This window comes from Apus apus, chromosome 10 (assembly GCF_020740795.1).
Source record: "Apus apus isolate bApuApu2 chromosome 10, bApuApu2.pri.cur, whole genome shotgun sequence".
In the NCBI taxonomy this organism is placed as follows: Eukaryota; Metazoa; Chordata; class Aves; order Apodiformes; family Apodidae; genus Apus; species Apus apus.
The window spans coordinates 1,856,548-1,881,722 of NC_067291.1; the positions used below are offsets into that span (position 1 = coordinate 1,856,548).

The 25,175-nt window shown below is 43.7% G+C and overlaps 1 protein-coding gene across 1 annotated transcript; it reads left to right on the forward strand.

Annotated features, from left to right (window-relative positions):
• Nucleotides 1-663: 663 nt before the first annotated feature.
• Nucleotides 664-25,115, forward strand: REC114 (REC114 meiotic recombination protein). Its single transcript, XM_051628519.1, has 7 exons — nt 664-1,039; nt 1,102-1,325; nt 2,338-2,427; nt 16,779-16,862; nt 20,825-21,037; nt 22,411-22,479; nt 24,927-25,115. Exons 1-7 carry the CDS (start codon nt 664-666, stop codon nt 25,089-25,091), a joined length of 1,221 nt encoding a protein of 406 aa, XP_051484479.1. The 3' UTR covers nt 25,092-25,115.
• Nucleotides 25,116-25,175: the final 60 nt, after the last annotated feature.

Sequence of the window (25,175 nt, forward strand, 5' to 3'; positions counted from 1 at the left end):
GCCAAGCTTCCTCTTGATCAAGTATGCACTGCTGGCAGTAGGCAATGCTCAGAACTGGGATTAAAGATACTAGCATAGCACCTTTAAGCATCCAGATGGTTTAACAGCAGCTGGCTGTGACCTGGCATCCCTAAACCTGTTCAGGTCAGTAGACTTATCACGAGTAGCTTCCCAAATGGTAACCAGCTCTTCCCTGTCCCCTCAATAACCTTGACTGGCTAATGCATATTTTAACATTAATGGACAAAGACATACTATAAATGGATTATTTAAGCGCAGTCATTATGAGTCATTTCACCATGACTATTTTTCTAGAGAAAGTGTAGTCTTATATAATTCTAGGGGCATCCTATTAACAGACAGGAAGCAAAATGGGGAGAGAAATGTGATTTTGATTAACCCAGCTGTACAAACCTGAGCTGGCTAACAAGTGACACCCCGTAAAAAAAAAGAATAAAGGCAAAAAAAATTAAAATAGCAAACATGTTTTGGACACTTAACACAACTCTCACCTCAGGGACCACATAGGTGCTGTTAGAAGTTTTGCAGAGCGCACCCAACACCTTGCACTGACAGCCAAGAAGGCAGTTTATAGTCTTTTGAGACAACTTTTATACAGGGACTGGGATGTATTTCACCTGAAGAAGGATGTATGCCGCCTTCATGACCAGCTTATCACCGAGGGCAGTCACGGCTCCGGGCGCCTCCGCCGTCGCCTCCTTCTCCCCGCGCAGGCCTGATCGCGCCCCTCACAAAATGGCGGTCGTGCCCGGCCCGGCACCCCCGCTTCTCCCCCTCCGCAGCGCCAGGCAATGCCGCCACACGGGCACACCCGGAGGCTGTTCGGAGAAGCGGGAGGAAGCAGCAGAACTCCCCTCAGAGAGGAGACACGAAGGAACGGGAGGGCCGCAGGACGGCGGCGCCCTGAGGGGAGCTGAGCAACATGGCGGCACCTCCCGCCCCCGGCCGGGAAGGAGCAGCAGCGCGAGCCCGAGCGCGCCGCCTCATTGGCTCGCCTTTCCCCGCCGCCCGCTGATTGGTGAGTCGTTCCCGCCCACGCGCCCTCCCTCCCCTCCGATTGGCTGGCTCCTTCCCGCCCAGCCGCGGCGGGCCCGCCCCTCGGCGGCCCCCTCAGCGCGGCGATGGCGGCGGGCGCGGCGCGCGGCCCCCGGGCGGGACAGGCCGCGGCCCCGGGCGGGCCCGGTGACGCCTCCCTGGGGCTCGGCAGCGCCGCGACGTGGCCCCTGCAGCGCTATGCCCGCTTCCTGCCCCCGGCGGACGGCGACGACGACGACGATGATGGGCAAAACACCTCGTCTTGGAAGGTGAGGGGCGGCGCGGGGGGGGGGGGGGAACCGGCTGCGTGACTTTGCTGGGACTGGTTCCCGGGGGGGTAGGAGGCCGCTGCCATAAATCGGTCATAAATCAGATCTTTGCCAGTATCTTTTTGCATGTCCAGAGCTGATGGAGAGACCAGGAGAGATTTTTGCTTCAGAAACTACTGATGTGAACACATCAATGATATGATAGTTACAGACCCTTTTATTTATATATATATATATATATGTGTGTGTGTGTATATATATATGTATCTATATATCTCTGTATCTATGTATCTATCTCTCTGTGTGTATATATATATATATATATGGTTCTTTCCTTCAGTAGTGACCTGTGGCATTAAAAACTATAGATCAAAATGAAAGAGTTCAGATGGTTATTAGTTACATCCATACATGAAGTTATAATTAGTAAAAAAAAAAACAGTTAGTGGCCCTTTTATCTATCTATCTATCTATCTATCTATCTATCTATCTATCTATCTATCTATCTATCTATCTATCTCTCTATCTCTCTATCTATCTAGATATATTATTCTTTCTTTCAGTAGTGACCTGTGGCATTAAAAACTACAGATCAAAATGAAAGAGTTCAGATGGTTATTAGTTACATCCATACATGAAGTTATAATTATTTAAAAAAAATAGTTAGTGGCCCTTTTATATATATATATATATATATATATATATATATATATATATATATATATATATAATTCTTCAGTAGTGACCTGTGGCATTAAAAACTATAGATCAAAATGAAAGAGTTCAGGTGGTTATTAGTTACATCCATACATGAAGTTATAATTAATAAAAAAATCCTTAAATGTTCCTCCTACCTGTGGGAGTGGAGGGCAAGTTGCATTGCTGTGAGGTAAATTATACACCTGACTTTTAAAACACCTGACCTTTCAAACCTTTTATTTTGTGCTAGAAGTGGAAAATGCAGTTTCTGTGCTTACAGGGCTAGATTTTTGTTTTATCTGTCTTTTAAAAGGTCTTTGAATCAAATGAAGAATCAGGCCATATTATCCTTACTATTGTTGTATCTGGACATTTCTTTATTTCCCAAGGACGAACAGTACTGGTAAGTTTCTCATGTATGAAGAACATTTCTCTATTCATGTTTGCATCAGTATTAACTTTCTCTTCTCAGCTTCATGTTCTCTCCCACTGAAAAGAAGATGACAGCTTTTGTTTTGATCATGGTAACTGTCACGTGCTGCTTTCTCTCTACGTTTATGAGAATAATGCTAAATGCTTTATAATGAGCAACAGTGTTTCTTCTGTGGCTTTAAAAATCTAGATTAAGATGTAATCCTAAATGCTTTTGGTGTTGAAAGATACTAATTTTGGATTTTTTTCCACAATTCTTCTGCCTGAAAAAACAGAAAATACTCTGTTAAGAAGTTGATAAAAATTATAACTGTTAGTCCCTGTAAGATTTTCTCCATGATCCAGCTGGTTTCTTGCCAATGACCTGTTATTATTTTTGGTTTTGATAATTTGGTTTATCAAAAAGGTGTGATTCTTTTTTTTTTCTCTGTTGGGTAATGTGATTGACATTCATGGAGACAAAATAACAAGTTCAGAGTTGTTTGAACTGATTTTCCTGTAGCCTGTACTTAAGCATGACCAAACTGGGAAGATTTGACAATGACACAAAGAAGTTAAGAGAAACACCCCCATCCAGAAGGAGGTGGTTTGATGCTCAGGACAGAGAATGCCTGTGCTTGGAAGTGGAATCAAGTGGGTTCAAGTGTATATTGCTGTTACTCAGTGGTGATAACAGGTAGGAATTGGCCAATAAATATATCAGAAGGCTATTGCAAAGCACTGGAAGATGCTGCAGTCTTAAGATAAGAAAAAAAAAGTTTTATTTTTAAAATACAGAATATATAAGGGAGTATGTTGTAACTTTAAATATGTATAAGCTTATAAATTAGTTTTTGCTGTGCTTCTCAAAAGGTCTTAAAGTTACATGAATATCTTGCAAGTGTAGTAGGAGAACCAAGGGTGCCCTTGAGGTTTTTCTGGCCTGTGAGCATGTTAAAAGCATTGAACAGATAATGAATAAGCTAACATAAAAGCCCTCATACAACACATTGTATATGGCTCACATATTTTCTGAGGACAAGTTAAATGTTCTTGGACAAGGTAAAAACGAAGCATGGAAAGTATTTCAGCAGTTGCACTGAATAAAAACCAAAAAAAGGAGTGGAGTAACTGAAAGTCTAGACAGGTAAAAGAAATGCAGCTGAAATGAGTCTTGCTGCCATCTCTTGCCAGCTTCTTCTTGGAATAAATCTGTGCAGAATACTCCTCTCCTGGGGGCTGGTCCTGTTTTCGCTATCCCAATGAGACGGCTTTAAGTGTTTAGTAACTTATATTACTTGATAGAATGTCCTTGAAATAACCATAGAAAGCCTAACTGAAAGTAAGTTTTAATAGCTAACCAAAGAGCAAAAAAGGCACAGACAAAAGCTGCAGCCCTTCAAAGACTGTGTCTGGCAAAGAGTGGATCTGGCAAGGAACAACGGGCAGATAAGTGGCACTGCAGAAGGGGATGAGCATGGGAAGTGCAAGGAAAGCTTTATAAGGAATTGGCTGAGAAAAGCACTTTCTTGCAGCTCTTGGGTTTAGTGGCTAGTGAAGCTTTCAGGCAGCTGCCTTGCTTGAAATGCCAGATGAGGCACTTTTGAGATCTATCAGGTCTAAGAGACGCTAAGACATTGCATGATCACAGCCTAGGAATAGTGAAGAACAGAGGTGGAACAGACATGCTTGGTGAATGTGACAGATAAATAATACTGAGTTTAAAAAAAGAAAAAATGTTGGTTGCTTGGGAGTTTTATAGAAGCATTTCTTTTGGCAATGCTGCTGTACAACATTAAGGCCAACCCCAAACAACATTTTACTAAGTTTTAGAGAAAAGGGATACAAAACTGCTGTCTTACGCATTTTAGAACCTGGTTGAACCTATGAAATACCCAATCTGCTAATTCTGAACTTGAGTGGGTATCTTCAGGACTATGTTAGGTTTCCTATTGGCAAAGGACATGGTCCAGCACATCTGGATTGGCTTTACTGCTTAGGCTTGTTCCTCAAGCCCATGGCCTCCCAGAAATGCATCCTTTTTCCCAATGCTATGCAAGACTGGGATGCACTGATAAAATTCTTCTTCCTGGGACAATCCCAATCTACAGGTATCTTTTCAGGCTTTGAAGAACAGTCTGGAGAATCTCTTTAGTAAAGCCAGTATCAAACAGAAAGGTGATGCAGAGGGGTTGTGCTGAAAAAGACAGCACAGGCAGTGATGCTATTGGCCAGCAGCTGATAGCAGCATGGATAGCAACCTAAGCATGACCATTACTGCATCTCTGAGTGGTTTTCTTCAAGTAGCAAGCAGGGACACTAGAAACTCTCTATCATTGTCCAAGGACAGTTTACACCATGGTTTTCAGACAGAAGTCTTCTAAGGCCTATTGACAGCAGGGTCTGGACAGCAGGAGCAACTTACCATGCAGCAGAAACAAAGCTGGCCTGAATGGTGTAGGTCACTGGGGATGTTTTTCAAACTCATTGTTTCTCAATGCCACATAACAAGAAGGTTGCAACACTGCAGTCTGTAGACTGCTGTAGAAATAGTTAATCTCACTGCTTCCATCTCCCTCCAGTCTCCTGCTCTCAGGCACTGTCAGAAGCCTGTCACAATATTTAAACAGGCTTTGCACCACTAAGTACATACAGTTCTTTTGAATCTGTCACAGACCAAATCATCTCGCTGGGGGTCTGTTTAATGGACATTTTGTCATGGAGAATAATACACAAGTTTCTGCTCCAGAGAGAATGGATCAAGTTTGACAGAATGCTGCAACTGTTGGAAAGATTCAATTCCTGTTTTTACTGTGTGTGCTCATTTCTGCTTGTTGGTCTGGGCTACTATTTCCTTTTTACTGCCAAGGTGTTCACCAGCACCTTCCTCACACTGAAATTCCCTCTGGTGTACTTACAGAACTGTTTCTTGCTATGTAGTAACTGTATCCTTTAAGTTGTTGGTGTCTAGTCTTTTGATCTGTCTCCTAATCCCTACTTTGCAGACCTTTTGATGTACTCCAAGCTCCTGGTTTTGAGGGAGCTGGAAAACAATTATCATGGCTTTGTACCTTGTACCTCTGCATAGGAACACAGTGAGGCACAAGATCTGAGTCACAGGGGCACCATTTCCTTCTCAATTCCAATAACTATATATTATATTTTTATAACTATACATTATAATTTTGTAAAATTTATGTGGATGAATAATAAAGAGATTTTTCCCCCCTCTAACTGTAATCCAAGAATGAACTGAACTTCTTGCTAATTCCAACAGTTCATGTGGTGGTGAATGTTCCTAACTTTTTCTTTTCACTGCAGCAGTAATCCTCACCCCGCCCCAAGAATTTTAACATCATCATCCTATGTAATAGTTTTAAATCAAGGAAATTTCCATCCAGCATCTGTGACACTGAAAACCTCTTAATTGGGTGCTTTAAAAATGGGTAGTACTGTAGTAGGATATATACGCACCTCTTCTGGTTTAAAACTGGCAAGGAATGTAGTAAGATCAGTGTATTGATAGATGCAAACTCTCTTGGTTTGTACCTTCCATTTTCTTTAGGAGGGTAAAAGCCAGAGTTTCTGTTCTTCAGTGGTGTGCCTGTTTTACCAAAGCCAACATGCATCTTTTCAGCTGCCAGGAGGCTCTGCACTATGCTGATCATATTGTGGTTGGATGCTTTTCAAAAATCAAAGTCACATACTGAAAATTGTTAACATCCAGGCTTGGGCTGGTTTGTATTTCACATGGAACTTCTCTTTGTTCATTCTTCTGCAGTAAACTGGTGTTAATTGGAGTATGCCTGCCTGAACTTGGTGCTGTTCAGCTCCATGGTTAGTTCTGTGCTAAACTAATCTCATCTAGCCAAGGTGCTGCTGATTTCTCCCAGTGTTTACTCTCTAAGTGAGCCTGGCTCCAGCAGAGACCTTTTTTTGGTTTAAGTCATATTTTGTTCTGTACCTTAGTGATTCTTTCATCAAACCTTTTTCATGTCAAGTGATGATAATAAAATACATTAACTCTTCTCAGTAACCTACTCTCAGCATGGAAACAAGAGGAGATGGCTTTTGTGTGAGTTACTTACTTAGTGAATCCTCTTTGGTGTCTGCCTTCCATCTGCATAGAATTTTCACAACTCTGTTTGCACAAAACTGAGGCGAAAGAAATTTAGAAATGTAAACCACTGTTTCATTGATAGTTAGATTAACCTGATCCATTCAAGAGTTCCTGACTTGATATCAAAGTATTTGCTCTGTAGTGGATGTATTTATATATTTTCCCAGTCTTTTTTATTTTCTTAAAGCAGAAGTGTTAAGAAATGTTTTCTTAATGAATTGTAGTTATTTAGAGCCAAGTGAGACTATGACCCTTCTGTGATCCGTTTCTAAGAACAATATTTATAAAACAGTAATAAAATACTCACATATCCTAACAACTGGTATTTTTAAATCTATGCAGAAGACTACAGAATTATTTTCATGAGCAAATAGTAGAACGTTTAATGAATTCCCTTTTTCAGTCTTTTCACTATAATGGCAGCTGAAGTTCTGTTTTCTTGACAAAAAGAAGCCTACAATGTATACACTGAGTCTGGGCACTTCTAAACCAGGCAGATGAGTGAACACCTTGGGCTGAGGACGCTGCTGTGTGCTGAGGGAGGTTTCAAATCAGGGATTACAGGATCTGTGAATTCTCCAGAACTGGTCATTAAAGTGCTACCATGACAAATAATTGTGGATGTGTTCAGTGTTTCCATCAGTTGCTCTAAGAAACTAAATTATTTCTTGTAATGGGTAAACTTTTGGGGAATGGGTATGCCTTCAGGATCACTTTAAACATTCTTTAATGATACTGCCAGGGACATACTTAAAACTATCTTATCAAGGAAACAACTGCTTTCCTTTAAAAATACAATCTACTTCTTGTCATCAGGCAAATGGAATGAAGAGATGGAAGAGGAGGGTAAATGGAACTTTGGAGCAGGGAACATAAAAATCCCTGATGTGGAATGCAAATCAAAGGGTGTTTTGATTTGGTGGTTGTTTGGGTTTTTTTTAAACAAATTCTTCATTTGGAATTAAATGATAGAACATATTTTTAGGACCTGCTTTTGCTGCAGTGTTGCCTAAAACAGACTGCATCTCTTATGGCCAAAACTCATTCTTACATACTGGAGATAATGGAATTTTAACAGGAATATCTCAACAGCATCTCAGTCAATTTCTAGCCCTGCTCTCAAGACACATCATGTTCTGTTTACCACGACTCTTATTTCCTTTCTCTCCTTCAAATCAGCACCTCATGAAAATTATGTTTTGGTGTTTTATTCTGTGCAATTAATTCCAGTTGTAGAATTCTTAATATCCTACCAATTTAACAAATTGAAATAGTGAAGAGGACTTGTTTAATAGGATACAATTCATTCAGAGTAACTGATTTGTGACCTGGTGTTTCAAAATGTACACTAAGTGTCCCTAGTGCTCTCCTGGTGCCCTCGTGACTTCTGAGAAGCTGACAGTCCTTAGGATACGGTACATGCTAACTCATCAATTACCAAGCATTCAGCAGAAGGTCTGAGCTTCTCACTTGTCTCTTTGTGGGGCCTGCAACTCATGCTCCAAGTTCCTGAGATGATATTCACAGCTGTGCCTTGAGTAAGCTGAGGTCCCCCTGCAATGAAGGAGGACATTGCTGGGAAGGGAGGGGAGGCAGCAGGTTGCTAATGCTGCTGAGTGGTAGCACCTTGCCAGGCTAGGGAAGGCTGTTTTTTTATTAAAGGCCCTGTGATTACCATTTGAGGGAGTAGAAGGAATCTTAGTCTTACTGACTTGCTACTGCAATCATAGTTGATAATTTTCAACTTTAGTTTCTTTATTTCAAAGTGCTGTTGACGTGATTGTTTTAGACAAGCTGAGTATCTTTCTGCATAAACTTCCCCTTTGATATTTGATACAGTGTCTTTCTGTTGTATAATGATTGTGTCTGGCTGATGTGCAACAGTGAAGAGTTTTAAGGGGTTCTGATCTTTACTGTTCTCTTGCTCCAATTCTCCTAAACACAAATGTTAGAATAGTTTTTAAAGAGTAGTGACATCTGTTAATGAAACGTGTTATTCCTGGAGTCCAAGGTAGGGTGGATTGATCTAGAGAAGTATATATTTTGTGTCAGGAATTAAAGAAGTTGCTTAACTTATTAATGGGATGCCCCGAAGAGCTTTACCCACCTAAACCCATGAGCATCCTCTCTAGGTCCTGGGTCAAGTGTCATTGTTTTAAAGTGTATTTAAAACCCTGTTTTTCAGGTTCTTCCTATGAAATACCAAGCTTTGTCCTGAGTTGGGGGCTTATCTTTGCTGTTCCCTCCTTCAGGGGGCTGTAGTTTGATCCCTGCCTTGGAGAACTCTTTCTGGAAAGCTGCTGCCTGGGAGCACTTGCTCCTGCACTTTGGCAAAAGCCATTCCTGGGTTGCTGAGTCCCCTGGGATGGTGGCTGCACGTGTCCTGCATCTGCTCCTTCATCTAGCTGTCCTGCCCTGCAGAGACACAGCACTCTGCTTAATGAGTTCAGCCCTGCTGGCTGCTTTTCTACAACCAAACAAGCTTAATAGCAAGATTTACAATCTGGCTTCTGAGAGGTTGGGGGCTAAAAATAATATTGCATGCAAAAAGATAATGCAGAGCTTACCATTCTTTTAGTCCTCATTCCAGTTAGCTTGCTGGTTGCCTGCCTTGGCTTTGGTTTTTTGGCCTTTCACCTCTCTCCTCTTCTATATCCTGCAGGTCTGTTTGAGGTGGCTAATGCCTAGAGTAGCATCTAAGCTACATGCAGCCTGTGAAGTACATGGCTCAGGACAACATTCTGCTCTGCCTACATCTGCCAAATGACTCCATACAGGACACATTGGGATACTGACATGTAGCTTGGGAATTTTTTCTGGGACAACTTTTTGCTCCCCCTACTTTACAAGTTGTTCATGTTTGGGGATTCATTCATTTTTTGTCATGTTGATGTTCCTACTCTCAAGTCAGTTTTCAAGACAGCTCATACTGCAGGAATAAAAACTAATGTATTTGGCCTTTTTTCATTCTTGGAAGGAAAATTTCTACTTATAGGTGTGTTACAAGATAATAATGAAGATTTGACTGGATTATGTTTAAAGTTTAATTTTTGCTCCTTTAAGATGGAATTGAATTTTTATTGTACAGTCATTAAAGAAAGGAAGACTTCAATTTTTTTTCTACAACAAGCAATTTTCTAATTTAGAAGGTGTAAAATGGCAACTCACATTCTCTTTTGGGAAGGCAATGAGGTAAAATTAGTATTTTTCAGATGTATACAAGCACTTGATTTATAATCTATATGTCAAGTTTCAAGCAAACACCAACATGTAAACAAAAGCCTTTCCAATTTTACTCCACTTTTCTGAAATAATCTGAGTTGTGCCTCTACTTTAGTGTTCAGTATAATAATTGAACATAGTTTACAAGCTTTTTCAGACTGTCTGCTCTCACATCCTTGTTTTTACTGTCTGTTGAGATAATGCTTTAATAACAGCCTTCTCAGCTACAATATTTCTATTCTGTTGCAGACTTTTATGAGATGTATGAACCATGTTGCATAGATACCTAGAAATAACACCACCATTCCTTTGTTGCCAAATTAGTCACTCCTAAGAATAAGCAAAGTGTTACTCAGTATGAATGTTAAATAGTAATAGCACCTAGTTTATTAGAGATCAAAAAATATTGGTGTTTGTAGCTTAACAAATCCCACTTAAAATTGAGATAGTGAGTATTACTCTGGGAAGATTTCTCACTGTACCTGACATCCTCAGCGTGGTGAGTAGAGCCATGGAGCAGAGTTCTGGCCAGGACAAGACTTTTCCATCTGGGGCCAATGACAGGTTGTTGGAGCCATCCTGACTGCTTTTGTGCTGTGGTGCAGGAGCGTGCAGGTGAGGTGCTGGGAGCAGCAGAGCATCTTCCCCTTCCCCAGAAGAGCATTCCCCAAATCCACTCTTTTGCCTTGCCAAGGCACTAGGAAGAGTACTGTGATAGTTTTGCCCCCCAGTTGTGTCTTGTAGCATACCTTGGAAAATGATTGGATGAAGGAACTGTCACAGGTGCCTCCCTGGACACCCAGCATGGCCTTTACAAGTAAAAATCAGTCTGTTTTCTGGGGGAATTGTGTCCCATGGTGCTACCCAACTGGAATCAGAATGGGCCAAGGCAGATGTTGAGCGAGGCCTTTAGCTTTTCTCTCCTGCCATCTTGCTATCAGACAGGACCACTCTGGCAGCCAGACACTGGAATATTCATTAATGCACTACCCTTCCTTTCATCTCAAGCTGAACCCATCATTTCTTGCAAATGCACATTCCCAGTCTGTGGGATGCCCAGCCAGCTTGTTAATCCATTCCATCAGACAGTGCATACATTCATTCTGAACTGTGAGCACTGAGAACAAACAGTTTTATTTGCATTTCATGAGCCTATTATAAGTGGCAGCCAAAACTGGAGAATGTGTCTTTGTGTGTGGCACTCTGAGCTTTTGGTTATCTTTTTTTTAATGTTGGGTGTAGTTTAAGGGCAGAGTATATAACATCTGTGGCAAAAAGAAAGTTTTCCTTCCCAAGCTATTGTTTACACATAGTTCAGTTTCATATGAAAACATCTGTCTGATGAATGAGTGACTGCAAACGACTTGGTGCAAGCCAGCATAGCTGAACTGTTACAGAAGTAACATTAAATAGATATTCATTTTTAGTTAAGATAGGGTTGCCTAGAGGCCTTACAGTCTAACATAAAATAGATAATCTCTCCCTGTGTTCCTGTGTTGCATAGCACCCCAGGGTTTCTAGATGATACAGTAATAAAAATATTCATAAACATCATGCAATACCTTCCAACATAGATCACAGGCCACGTTGTCCAGCAGCATTTTGAATGCTGAAATGTGAGAGTGTTTCCCAATTAATGACAGACTGGATGGCTGTAAGGCCAGACCAGCATTATCAGCTTCTCTGCCTGCGGTAGGGTGTGGTTGCATCTTGCCTGCTTCTCAAAAGACTTGGGAAGTGCCTTGCTTTGTTTTTTGCCTCAGCTTAATTCCCCTCAGGGTCCTCCCCCTGCAAGACTTAGATTTTTGTCAGAGGTGTATGAAATTGTTTTCTTTTCCTACAGTGTTCTTACAAGTATGACCCTGGGGAGTGGCACAAGGAGAATATACTTGATTGAACACTAATGATCAAACTTGCAGAAGTGCTGCTGCTTATCTCTTCAAATTGTAAACATCTGAGGTCTGATGTATTCAGTTGCCTTTGTGGCTATGTTCCTGATTAATCTTACACTGCCATCTGTCTTTGCTCATCCCCAGTCCTGCCCAGCAGTGCCTAACTGCATGTGAAGCAGCTCCTGGATATCAAAAGAAATCAGAAAGATTAAGAGTCAAAAGAAATCTACAAGATTAAAAAAGAAGTGTCAAAAGAGATCTTTTTGACTTTGAATGATGGAACATGATGGGACAGACTTATTGTGGTCTTTCTTCTTATTGCTCTGAATTCCTTTACCAGATTCATAACTTATCATTGTTGACAAAAGAGAAAATTATCATTAAGAAAAATCTTATTTTGTCTTACTCAGGCAGCCCCAAACGCAGTCTATGCTGGCTGAGGTAACGTGGAGAAGCCATTAGCAACAGGATGGGCCTTAATGTTGTTCAAGAAACTTAAGTGTGAGGGTGGTGGGACCCTGGCCCAGGTTGCCCAGGGAAGCTGTGGCTGCCCCATCCCTGGCAGTGTTGAAGGGCAGGTTGGATGGGGCTTGGAGCAACCTGGGCTGGTGGGAGGTGTCCCTGCCCATGCAGGGGGTTGGAACTGGATGATCTTGAAGGTTCCATCCAACCCAAACCAGTCTGGGATTCTATGAAAATTTGGCATATTTGCTCTTTGGAACTGAGGAAAATCTAGAGGATCTTGACTGTAATGACAATTACTGATGTAAGCAGTTTCATGATGGAGTTCAGTCTGAGTAGTTATACAGACCTAAGTTGGTCTCAAACATCCTCTTTCCTTTTTCAGGTGCCTTGCTTGTGCCAGGTCAGGCCTGGTGCATTGCTCAAGTACCTCCCTGAGCTTTCCTCTTTGGTTTAGATTTGTTTCTGCCTGGCAATACACAATCAACCAAGGGGGCAAGAGGAAAGGAAATAACTTCCTGCTCTGTTCTTCAGTGAATTAAACTGAAGTAAATTAAATTTCAGTAAATCAGATTCTGGGGTTGGAGTTGATTAATTAGGAGTACATAAATAAAAATGCCAACTGCTGGGTTTTTTCCAGCTTGCTTCACCTCAGAAACAGGACACGTAAAAGGATGACCACCTGGGAAACATCCATAAAATAGCTGGTTGGGAAGTTAAACACTGGCTGCCTTTTATGATTTCTTTGAAAACAGTTATTATTTTAAGGAGTCAACATTTGTTCAAACTATGACTTTACAGTGAAAGGAAAAACACTATAAAAATAGACTTAATGTGGGAACAGCTCTGTTAAAATAAACACAGTTGGTATGGATCACAACCAGTAACTATTTGAAAAGAACAGAGTAAGCACAAATGGCCACAGGCTCAAGTGACCCAAGTGAAAACACAGGATATTAGAATTGTTTCACTGACAGCATTTTGGGGCTTGGTAGTGGAATGGGAGGAAAACCAAATGGCAGTGGAGGAATTCACTGGGCAGGAAGCACTAAGCAGGAGCAGCCATTGTTCTCCAACAAAATCATTCCCTAGGCTGCCTGGTTGTCCAGGACCCAGCCTGGCTGCTTATCCAGAGTGAACAGTTCTGAACTGGCCCGTGTGTTTGGACAGGGTGTAGATATTCCCCTCAATATTAGCAGGTTAAAAGCTATTAAACATTTACAGCTATAAATGAGAGAAATAAGGCCTTGTGCAGAGATGAAGTTCACCTTATGCTGTTTTTTTTTCACAAACATAAATGCCCTTGGTTTACTGCATTCCAAACAGTGAGAACATTTACTTTCAGGTTATTTCTATAAACATCAAGTACATACATACCCTTTCTGGGAGGGACAGTTTAAAATATTTTTCTGCTTTCTATATTCCAGTTCAACAAATCCCATCTTTCTGTTCTGACCTGAAAGCCCATCCCTTGGCCTCGTTCAGATCCATTTGCTCTGTGTGTGTTTTCTGCAGCCAGCTGGTTCCCTTCCTGAATGCACTCTGGGCTGTACCTTGCTCCTCTAACTTCAGTTCTGGTTTCCTCGCTTCCTTCTAGCAACTGTGGCAGCAGGAGCACAGCACAAGCTGATAGGGTGGGTGTCACTCCACGTCTCCTTTCACTTCTTACGTGCACAAAACTAACCTGGGTGTTTGTGTTTCGTGCAGCCGTGTTCTCAGACCTCTCTGCAGTGCACAGTGAACACCCGTTTTTGCTGTGGCAGATGACATGTGATGGGCTACTGATGATTCCAGAAGTGTTCTTTCAGTGGTGCACTCTTTTATTAGCCTGCTAATCTCATTCCTCAGGCATTCTGCTCAGCATACTCTTCCCCATGCCCCACCTTTAGAGCCCATGTACCAACCTCTCCTTGGGCAGGTCTGTAAAGAGAGGCTAAAACTGCACACCCAAACCCCAAGGGTGCTGAAAGGCCACGTGTCCAGAGGTATTTCACAGGTTTCCTTCACTGTGTCCAGCATAAATTCAGACTACATGACAAAGTGACCTTCTTTAGAGACCTCCCAGTGTTTGACACCACAGGGGCTTTGTCTGTAGGTGGCAGGAGGGTGCCCTCAGCTGCTGGACACAGCCTCTGGCTCCACGGTTCTGCAGCCTAGTTGCATCACGTAGCATGACTGGAGAACACTTACCTACCAAGAAAGATGCTCTTTTCTGTGGCCTGTCATTTGCAGTCTGTCCCTCTTGGGATCCAGATTCCATTTATTAATTCCTATAAGAGTGGAGGATACCTTGGGACTTCCCATGGCTCACAGAGTGAGCCCTTCCTTTTCTTGAGGCCTTTCACAGCTTAGCAACTCCTGCCCTGAGGCATTTTGAGAGCCCTCAGTGCAAACACACACACTAAAAGTGCCTGGCCTGCCTTACCTGCTGACGGCAACCTGGTTCTACAGTGCAGAGGGGAGTTCCTGTCTCTGACCCCAAACCTTTTGGGAATGATACTTGTATGCCAACTTACACTCCGGAGTCACAGAATCACAGAATTGCTGGAGTTGGAAGGGACCTCTAGAGATCATCTAGTCCAAGTCTCCCACTGAAGTAGGAATACCTGGAGCACATTCCACAAGGCTGCATCCAGGTGGGTTGGAATATCTCCAGAGATGGAGACTCCACAACCTCCCTGGGCAGCCTGTCCCAGGGCTCTGTCACCCTCACTGTAAAAAAGTTTTTCCTTATATTTAAATGGAACTTCACATGTTCAGCTTGTGCCTGTTGCCCCTTGTTCTGACACTGGGCACTAGTGGGTAGAGCCTGGCTCCATCTTCCTTGCACCCATCCTTTAGATACTTAAGTACATTGATAAAGTCTCCCCTCAGCCTTCTCATCTCCAGGCTAAAGAGTCCCAGCTCTCTCAGCCTTTCCTCAGAGATGCTCCAATCCCCAAGTCATCTTTTGTCACCCTCCTCTGGACTCTCTCCAGTAACTCCCTGTCTCTCCTGAACTGGGGAGCCCAGAACTGGATGCAGTATTCCAGCTGTGGCCTCACCAGGACAGAGTGGGAAGAATGACCTCCTTCAGCCTCCTGGCCATACTCTTCTTTATGCAGCGTAGGATTCCATTGGCCTTCTTGGCAGCAAGGGCACATTGTTGGCTCATGGATCATGAGTCTTACCAGGACTCCTCCAAACTGCTTTCCAGTAGATCCACCCCTTTTGGTGCTTGGGGTTCTTTCTTCCCAGGTGCAGGACCCTACACTTGCTCTTATTGAACCTCATGAGGTTCTTCTCTGCCCAGCTCTCTAGCCTGTCCAAGTCACAGTCTGTCATAGCTGTGTCTGATCAGCTCTCTGTGTCCAGTTTGCCTTTGGTTCAACTTTTCAGGGCTTTCTAGACACTGCTCTCCTGAGAGTTCTCTTAAAAAGCTCAGTGCAGTTGCTGCATGAGGCTGCACAGCCAGCGCCAGCACATGAGCAGGACCTCCCCGGGGGGACTTCTTGTACCAAAATAGAATGGCAGATGGTTTCGCAGCCTGGACCTGCATAAGATGGATAGAAACTGGCAAAAACACACTGCTGGCAGTCCAGGATGGACAGCAGTTGTGGTTCTGGGCCCTTAGGACACCTGTGAAAAGCAGCCTGTGTGAAAACTCATGGTCATTGAAAGCATTATTTTCATCAGAGAAGACAGTGATAGGACAAGGGGTGAGGGTTTTAAACTGAGAGAAGGGAAATTTAGGTTGGATATAGGAGGAAATTCTTCACTCTAAAAGTGGTGAGGAACTGGGATGGGTTGCCCAGGGAGGTTGTCGATGCCCCATCCCTGGAGGTTTCTCAGACCAGGTTGGATGAGGTTTTGTGCAACCTGGTCTGGTGGTTCCCTGCTCATGGCAGGGGGGAGTTGTAGCTTGATGATTTTAAGGTCCCTTCCAACTTTCATGATTCTATGATTCTATAATAATTAATTCAGATAAAGCAGGAAGGTAATTTCCTCCCTGCCTTTCCATTTTTTGTTTTGTTTTGGTGCTTTTTTCCCCCTAAACTTTGGTAGCTAATGAATTTGTGGCAGCCTAGGGAATGCCCTGGGAGACACAGTCCACTGCCTTGCAGGTCTTGCACGATGTTTTCAGCTTCCCAGGTTATTTTTACAGAATCTGAGCAGTGTGTCTTGTTTGAAGAGACTAACAGTCAATGTAACTAGAGTATAAAAACATATTTCTCAAGTTATCAAAGCTGCTTCTTGTTTGCCTGAATAAAATGCCTCTCTGGGCCTTAGATAAACCAACTGCTGTCCCACTCCTTCAGTTTGCCTGCCCTCTGCTGCCCTCTTCATGGGATGGAAAGAGTTGAAATCTCTGTTGCAGCTGCTTTATTATGCATTTCATGGGGACTTTCATAACATGCACAAATAGAAATGTACAATATATGTGGAAATCAGAATGTGCCTGGACTGGTGGTGTCACTGGAGCTACAGATTCAGTTTTGAATTCCTAGCGTGGTACAAAAATCACACCTCAGCAATTGTTTCAAGATACAAAAGTTGCACTTATGCAGATGACTAATCTTCATTAGGGATTAAATTGCATCATATCATGTGTGCTTCTGAGTGTTGCATGTTCACTGTGCAAGTCCTTTGTGTTCTGCTTTGCTTCAGGAAGGCTTTTCATTAATTGATTCCCACAAGTGGTTAAAGATAGTAAGAAGAGCAGACTGCCTGCTGCTTTGTGCACAGTCAAAGGTGAGTGGCTTTTGATATTTCTAATAGCTAACACAGGTCTGTGTAAGATTTCCTAATACTGAATACACTAAACCAGGAGTTCTGAAATACTGTAAATAGTTATATATATTAAAAGACTGGGGTTTTTTTAACTCTTGGAGACTAAACAAGAACGGGTTGAATCATTTTAATGTCTTTTCTAACTGCCAGTGCTCAGGTCTCTCAGGCTGCTGAGAGTTAGCCACTAAACCAGCCAGACTGGTACTTGAGTTAGAATCCATCTGCCATGGCTAACAACTGAAAAGATGAAGGGATTCTCTTGCTTGTACAGAAGCAGTGAGTCATTCTTCACTGTTAGATACAACAGAGTACCTAAATAAACAATTATTTTGCTTTTTTGTGGCACAGGCTGGTGATTCAGGCATTTCAAGGCAGTGATAGCCACCTAGGTTTCTGGTCTTTCCCCCATTGAAAAGTGGTTGGTGAGCCTTGAAGTAATTAAAAAAACACTTGCTTCTTACCAGCTTCTGTATAAATCTCAGTTTTCTTTGTTCTCAGATGAAGAATGGAGGGGTTTCTTAGTCATCTACACTGAGCACTTTCCAGGCTTTTCAGAAGCAGCAAGAGCTCTCCCTTCTCCCCTGAGAATTCCTGGGCTTTGCTGTCAGAGCAGAAGCAGCTGCCTCCACTTCAACTAGCTCTGCTTGACAAGAGAATTCATCTCCAAGTTAGAAGCAGGAGTTCTGAAAAGAGAGGATGAGCCTCTGGTTCAGTAGCTGCTGGAGACCAGTTTTTAACTCTTTGCCTCCTTCATAGAAATATTAAGGCATAAAAACATCTCCAGTATTCCCAGTTCTTCTCCCAACAGGAACTCCAGGGGGAGGTACAGACTGGGTTATCCTAACTGCAGGTGACAGCAACACCCAGAACAGCTGACAACTTTACTTCTATTTTGATCTTTTATCTGATTTATTTCCTAAAAGACACAGAAATATCTCTTTGTAGGGTGTTACAAACCAAACAACATAGTTTGCAGAGGGGAGAATGCCTTGCAAATTGCAAGAAAAAATAGATGGGAGGCATAATAAATACTGTTTAAGCAGAAGGACTCCTCTTGTTTCAGAATAAGCCTGGTCTAGTGGTGGCACCAGGAACTGCAGAAATAAGTATCTTCAACTGTTTTATATTCATGGCTTGTGCTTGCCTGAAATCAGAACACCTTCACTCTCTGATTTGTGTCAGGTTGTTATAAAAAAGGGAGTATCACTGAAGAAGACTATCAAGCTGATGCAGTAATTAGCTCTAATGAATCAGTAGATCATCCAGTAGAACCCATTTCCTAGCAGAGTGTTCAGGGATTCTGCTGCATCTCACAAGACACACAAACCCAACATCTCAGTTTGAACAAAGCTCTGGGGAGGCACTTCAGAAAAGGAGCAACATTAACTGAGTCTTAAATTAATTGGGTGCATCTAAATGTTTGCTTACCATGAATCCACGTGCCTTCAGCTGGATTTAGTGGCACTGCAGTGGTCCTACCATACACATTCTCTATCCTAAATTGTAGCTGTAGTGATCCCTGAAATGCTGTCAGTGTATTTAGCTTCCATGCTCATCTTCAAAAAGCTTTAAAAAAATCCAGGAAGGCATCCACACCATGTAGGGATTATGTCTCAACCCTTGTAGAGCAGAGTAAGGAAGAGTCAAGGAGAAGCCACTCAAGCAGAGAAGATCAAGCTGGGTTTTCAAAACCCAGTTCCTAAATCTGAGTCAATATATAATAATATACTGGAAGGAACAAGACGAGGGGAAGATAACTTGTCACAGATCACTACTGAAACTCAGCTGTTCTAGTAGAAATTGTATTCAGTGAGGCACACAAGGGTCTTAAATCTAAAGCCAAACCTGTCACAGAATCACAAAATCATTCTGATTGGAAAAGACCTTTAAGATCATCGAGTCCAACCATAACCCCACTCTACCAACCATTAACCCAACTCTACAAAGTCCAGAGCTTAACCCATGTCCTTCAGCATCACATCATTAAACACCTCCAGGGATGGAGACTCAGATGTCAGATGCACACTTGTGTCTTTCAGTGAGCTTAAAAGAGCTGCCTGGCTGTGACTGCCCTTTGTCCAGCTCCATCTTTCCATCTCCTCATCTCACCTTAGACTTTGATGTGCCTCTGTGTATAAAAACTTCTTGATATAAACCAATCTGTAAACAGTAGCAAGACAAATGTTCTTAATATTCTGGTAGTAATTTCCCTTTAAGCTGGTTTCATTGAGCTTCCCCTCCTGCCCCAGCATGGGACAAGGTGTCAAATTCAGTGATCCAAGTGACCTCAAGGGTCTTTAATCCTTCAGCCCCCGTGAGGTTCAGGTGTTACTGCCCAGAACTCAGTTTATGCTAAAACTTGACACACTGAACACTTGACACAGGGTGCTCACTCTTTCCATAAAGGAAGAATCTTTAATACACCAAGTCTGTTGTTGCTTATAAACTGCAACCTTAAGTATTTAACATTCCCTGTGAAATAGCAGAGGATACTACAAATAGCTCAGGCTGAAAGTGGCTGTTGGGATTACTAAAACAAGTGTTCTTTGCAAGTCTCCAAAAGGAATGCAGATTAAGATGCAAGTTACCTTTCTGTCATTTTAATGAGAACTTACCTGTCTGGCCCAGCCACAGATCAGTTCAGTTCTGGGAAGCTGACCCAGTTAAGTTGACATCTTAGTTAATTAGAGGAAATGTAACTGGGCACTGGTAAAATGAGTGCTACAGTTGGAATCATCCTGACATTTTTCCTTTTAAAAGGCACTGAGACAAGCCTTTATGCTCACAATGTCCTAAAACTCTTTTTTTTGTTTGTTTGTTTTGCAATGCAAGCATCTGTAGATAACACACATGTAAACACACAGGCTGCCATGAAGAGCTGCCTCATCTCTGAGACAAAAATCCTTCAATGAAAGGTACCTTGTACCTGTGTGAGCAGCAGCCTGGCAGAGTGGGCAGGGAAAAAGTGGGTTTGATGTTGAAATCTCAGAAAGATGAAGACTCAAATAGGCTAGGTCAGCCCAAGGAAAGCTTGCTTCTTTTCTAGTACTTTGTTTTAAATTTGAAATGTCAAGATCAAAGGGCCATCCATTCACTCCCTAAACAAGAGCACTTGGTATGGATCTGCCTCAGTCAGCTGGAGGGTGCTGAGGACAGATTTGTCACACCCAGCACACTCCTCAGCCCTCCACTGGCAGAGCACTTGGCTGGTGCACTTGAAAAAATACCTGTTGCACAGCCTGACAACCAATACTGGAGATCAGTCCTATTTATTTATTTTTTAATAGTATTATTTCACCATTTAAGTCAGGCATTTGAGTTTCCTGCTCCCCTGATCAACTCCTGTAGCAGCACTGAAGGACCAGCAGTGCTGGGCTGCAGTGCCAGCCCAAACTGGAGTGTTTGGCAAGGCAGAGGGACACCAGGTAGTTGGGTAGGGCTGGGGCTGATGCAGCCAGGAACAGCAATCCTGAGCACAACATACAGTTCCCAGAACTTTTAGCTTAGATTCCAAAGTTTACTCCTGTTGATTTTAATGCAGTTTCATTTTTTGACAGCAATAACTGGTCAGAGTTGGCATATCCTTACAGGATAACCACTTGGAGCAACAATAAGAAGTTAATTTCCCTGCTGAATGTGTAAAATCCCCATTGTCATGGCAGGGTTTGTTCACTTGGCTAGACCTCTAATTAGCTGACGAGTGGTCCTGCTCACTTACCATTTTCTTGGGTTTTTAAACTGGTTTTCAAGCTGAGCATCACAGCCTTTTGGTTTAGCTGCTGGGAAAAAAATGAAGCTAAAGCAGCCAACTTGTTCCTTTGGTTTTGTTGCCTTCTTCCCAACTTCAACAAATAGGAATTGAATTAAACCCAACTCGTTTGGAGGGGATTCAGGGTTCATTTCATTTCTCTTTGGTCTTGGAGCAGAATGAGAGCCGCCTGTTCCGTGTTCAGTTTGGTGGAGATTCCCAGGAGGAGAGGCTGGGACACTGCAGCAGTTGTGTGCAGAAGCTTGGGGAGTATCTACCAGTTCAAGTGGCTGAGGAGCAAAGCCAGCAGCTCTGCCACAGCCTCGGGCAGGCTGGCAGTCAAAACCAGGTGAAGGACCCTGACCAGAATGCATCTGCACTGCACATAGACAGGAAAAATATTAGCAAACATAAGGAATGAGATTTATAAGTGGAAAAAGCTTTGCTCTGGGGCTCTAATTCCTTAGCTGGGGAGGAAGAGAACAAGCCATGCAGGGCTCAGGCAAACAGGGGCAGTTGCTGTTGGAAATGCTACAGCCAAGCCTTCTTCACCAGTTCCCAGTCATGGCTTGGATGATTTCTGCTGGGGTCAGTAAATGAGAATAGAGGGGCAGAGGAGTCAAGAGCTCTATAGTTACCAAAGAAACTTGGCTACAAGTTGATCAGTGTGGTTTGCAGCCAAGCCTGCTGGGAACCACCTGGCCAACTTTCAAATAAACGATACAGGGTAAGGACCTTATCACAGTCATTGAAGTAGCCATAAACTGTGCTCTTCTTTTTTGTGATGACCTATTCCTGCTTTGCAGTGTTAGTAACTGTAAATACAGCAATTGTATCAATTTGAGCTTAACCTGACACATTTAAAAGTGGTTTCAGGAACAGACCATTTCCCCTCTCCAAGACACAGATCTAAGGGAAATGGAAAAGGCAACAGCAGATACTATTTCTGAGGGTGACTAATTCTAATATGCTCTCTTGGGTATGCAGAGGATCACATTTACCAGCTCTAAGAAAACATCCCTGCAGCCAGCTTAGCCAGGATAGCTCCTGGGTACATGATAAAAATATCAGGATCAAGACTGAGCCTGAAAAAGGAATCTCAAAGCCTCCAGCTGCATCATTTTCATGATAGAACACAGGGAAGATTCTACTCTGCTGGGCAAGTGGAATCATATTTGGTAGGGAGAGTGTTAAATTGCTAATTTGACTCCCACCCTTCCCAGGAAGGTGTATGGGAGCCCTTCAACAGCAGATGTTCAAGATGTGTTTGTTGTTCTTGAGGCAGCTCAGCTACACTTCGGGCTTTGCTCGTTCCCTGATAAGCTCAGGCAAAGAATGAAGGTGAGGGCAGCATTTCATGGCAGAAAGCTCATTGCTCCAGAACTTACAACTGAAAACCTTGCTCAGAAAAGAGAACTGACAGCTTAACCACCTTTTCAGTGCTGTCACCCATGGGAAGGAGAAGATCATGCTCCTGGTGAGCATTCCTGCACAGCATTTTTTTCAAGTTACTTCCAGTAGACAGTATCAAAGTTCTCTTAGTTTAGACATGACAGTTTAACTACAGGCCCTTTATTTCCTCTTTCATTTTTAAAGACTTGAGCAGATGTGCATTCAGGCTCCATAAAAAGATGCCTTTTTGCTGCAGAAGGTAGCTGAGCACATTCTCTTCCCCTTATATCTAAAAATGGAACTCCTTCCCTCCTTGCACATACCCACACTGCTTGGTAACAAGCCCTGCTTGCTTTTGCTGTTTTCTAGCCAGATGAGCCTCTACCAGCTTCCTGCTCCAGCCTTGGAGAAAGAAGATCTGTCACACAGCTAGCACAGGTAAACAAGAGCACCTAGGATTTAGAACCAGTAATTGAATCTCTTGGGTACAGAGAGAGAACAAGCTCTCTCCTGTGCTGCAAACCTCTGGGAAATGGCTTCCCTGCACATCAGGATGCCATCATCCTTACCAGCAGGATCTTGTGCAGTCATCTGGAGCTAGGAAGTGACACCGCAAGTGAGCTGCAAACTCACTTGGCATTTCTTGCTGTAATTACCATGTTTGCCCTAAGAACAAACCACGACACCCAGAGGTCACATCTAAATAAATGGCTTTGTCACCCTTTGGCCGCTGCAGAAATGAGTTCTGCAGCCACAGCCTAAGCCTGACAATACCAGCTGTGCTTCACCCACAGCACAAGATCCCATCATTCAGCTGACAGCCTCACTGAGAAGTCCAGGGGAAAGCCATGCTTAAAAATAACTGGAAGTTGACTTGTTGCTTGTTTACTGGGAATTTGGGACTGTGCAGAACCAGATGACAGAGGAAAAACTCTCCTCTTTCCAGCTTGTTTTTGTGCAGTTGCTTCTGTGGGTCGTTCTTTACCTTTTTCCGTAGACAGGATGATCAAGTCATAGAATTCCAGACTGGTTTGGGTTGGAAGGGACCTTAAAGATCATCTAGATCCAACCCCCCTGCATGGGCAGGGACACCTCCCACCAGCCCAGGTTGCTCCTTGTCCTTTAACACTGCCAGGGATGGAGCAGCCACAGCTTCCCTGGGCAACCTGGGCCAGGCTCTCACCACCCTCACACTCCAGAATTCCCTCCTCATGTCTCACCTCAATCTCCCTCTTCCAGTTTTCATCCCTTCCCCCTTGTCCTCTCACTCCCTGCCCTTGTCTAAAGGTCCCTCCCCAGCTTTCCTGAAGGCCCCCTCAGAACTTTTCTGCAGCTCTCCAAGTGCCAAGCAGGTTTCTCCCAGCTCTCTGCAGTGCAGCTCAGGGACAGTGTAAGGGACAATTCCTACACTCCTCATTACAAATCTGCCCCCTCTTAAACCCAAAAAAGCCCCTCAAGCACCTGTTTTCAGACAGCAGAGCCCCCTGCACCCTCCTCTCCATGCTGAGAGCTGTACTACATGTCCTGCTGTTTCAGCCCCCCCAGTTCTGTTACTGTCCCTGCAGAATGCAGCCAGAGGGCAGCAACAGGAGTGCCCTAACAAGGCAGAGCCTTCAGCAGGGGCAGTTTTCGTGACACATCTCTGCTTTTCCCAGCATTGCCTCTTAAAGCAAATTAACACCAATGTTACACAGGAACTTCTAAACTCTGCTGCTCTTTGCTGCCTGCTTCAAACAAAGCTTTCTGCCAGGGAGGCCTGGGTTTGCTGTACACGTGCATCCATCTCACCTGAAGAAGTGACAAATTCCCCAGGACAAAAAGACCCATTGGAAGTAGGAGGTTTCCTACAACCTCCTCTCCTTGCCCCTCTCCTTGTTAGTTCATCACAACTGTGCACCAAGCTGGGATCTCCCCTGCCCACAGCTTTGCCAGACTGACTTTGTTCTCTTCAGTTCAGAAACCCCCTTTCAGCTGGTGCTCTGGAACACTCTGGAGTTCACCTTCTCCATTTCCACCCCTTCAGGAAGCTGGCAGAAGTGCTGGGTTGAAATCTTCTCTTGCAGTTGTTTGGGGTTTTTTAAGATCCATACCCAGCAGCCTTCTGTTTCAGTTCAGAGCTACGGGATCTGCACCTCTCCTCCCAGCACAGAGAGGCCAAACTTGGTTTTTAAAGCCAGATCCAGGCTTAGGAGCACTAATGCATTCCCCAGTGACATTCACCTTGATCACCAACTGCCCCTGCACATGGTACCTACCTCACCAACACCTCCTGGTCCCTCAGCCTTGGGCACAGCTGATGGATGGGAGCGGGATCACCGATGGATGCTGGGAAGTGGTCCAGGCACAGCACCTTGTGCTCCTTCCACTCCATCTTACATGCTGAAAAGTGACGTGTTCACCCCACACCAGGGGAAAAAGCTGGGGGAGGAGGGTTAAACAGGCATGAAAATGGTGTTTTAACTTTTAAAAAAAGCCCCACAATTGACTTCTGAAAGCCATCTTGCTCAATGAAGGGCTGAGAATGGCACACGAGGCTATCCCTGCACGGGCCAAGCAGCAGCACACACGGTTCTGCAGGGGAATGGGTGGCCACGAGGCAGCCAAATCACCCAGGAAACCAGCATTTCTGATCTCAGAAATTGCAGAGGAATTCCAAAGGTGTGAAAAAGCTCTAGCGGGGCATGGGAAGCTGGGCATCAGGGGAAGAAACTGCCCCCAGAAACCAGGGCTGACGGGGAGCGTTAAAACTGCGTGAATAACAAGGCAGATGCGTCTTTGGTTAAATACTGCAGGGAAACATCTTGACGTTGCCTTGTGACAAAAAGTGTCTCATGCCACCTGTCGTGTCCAAGGGCAGTGCCACACCTTTCCTTCCTCCCTCACAGTGGGTGCTGAGCAGGAATCCCGAGCTCCCCCTCCTACAGCAGCAGCAGGCGCCGTGGCGGGCACAGGAGCTGGGGCCCTTCATCCGCTTGTGCCTCCTGGACCAGAACTTCCCAGCTTTTGTGGAAGATGTGGAGAAGGAACTGAAAAAACTCACAGAAGGCTGAAAAATACCAACTGGAACAAAGGCTCCAGGGATCCCCAGCACCTGGGATTCACAAGCTGAGGTGTGAATAAATATTTGGAAGCCT

Coding starts and splice junctions, on each gene's coding strand:
- REC114 (XM_051628519.1), top strand. CDS start 664: ATGACCAGCTTATCACCGAGGGCAGTCACGGCTCCGGGCGCCTCCGCC. Junction 16,863..20,824: donor TGCTTTGTGCACAGTCAAAG/GTGAGTGGCTTT, acceptor TTGGTCTTGGAG/CAGAATGAGAGCCGCCTGTT. Junction 21,038..22,410: donor ATGCATCTGCACTGCACATA/GACAGGAAAAAT, acceptor GCTGTTTTCTAG/CCAGATGAGCCTCTACCAGC.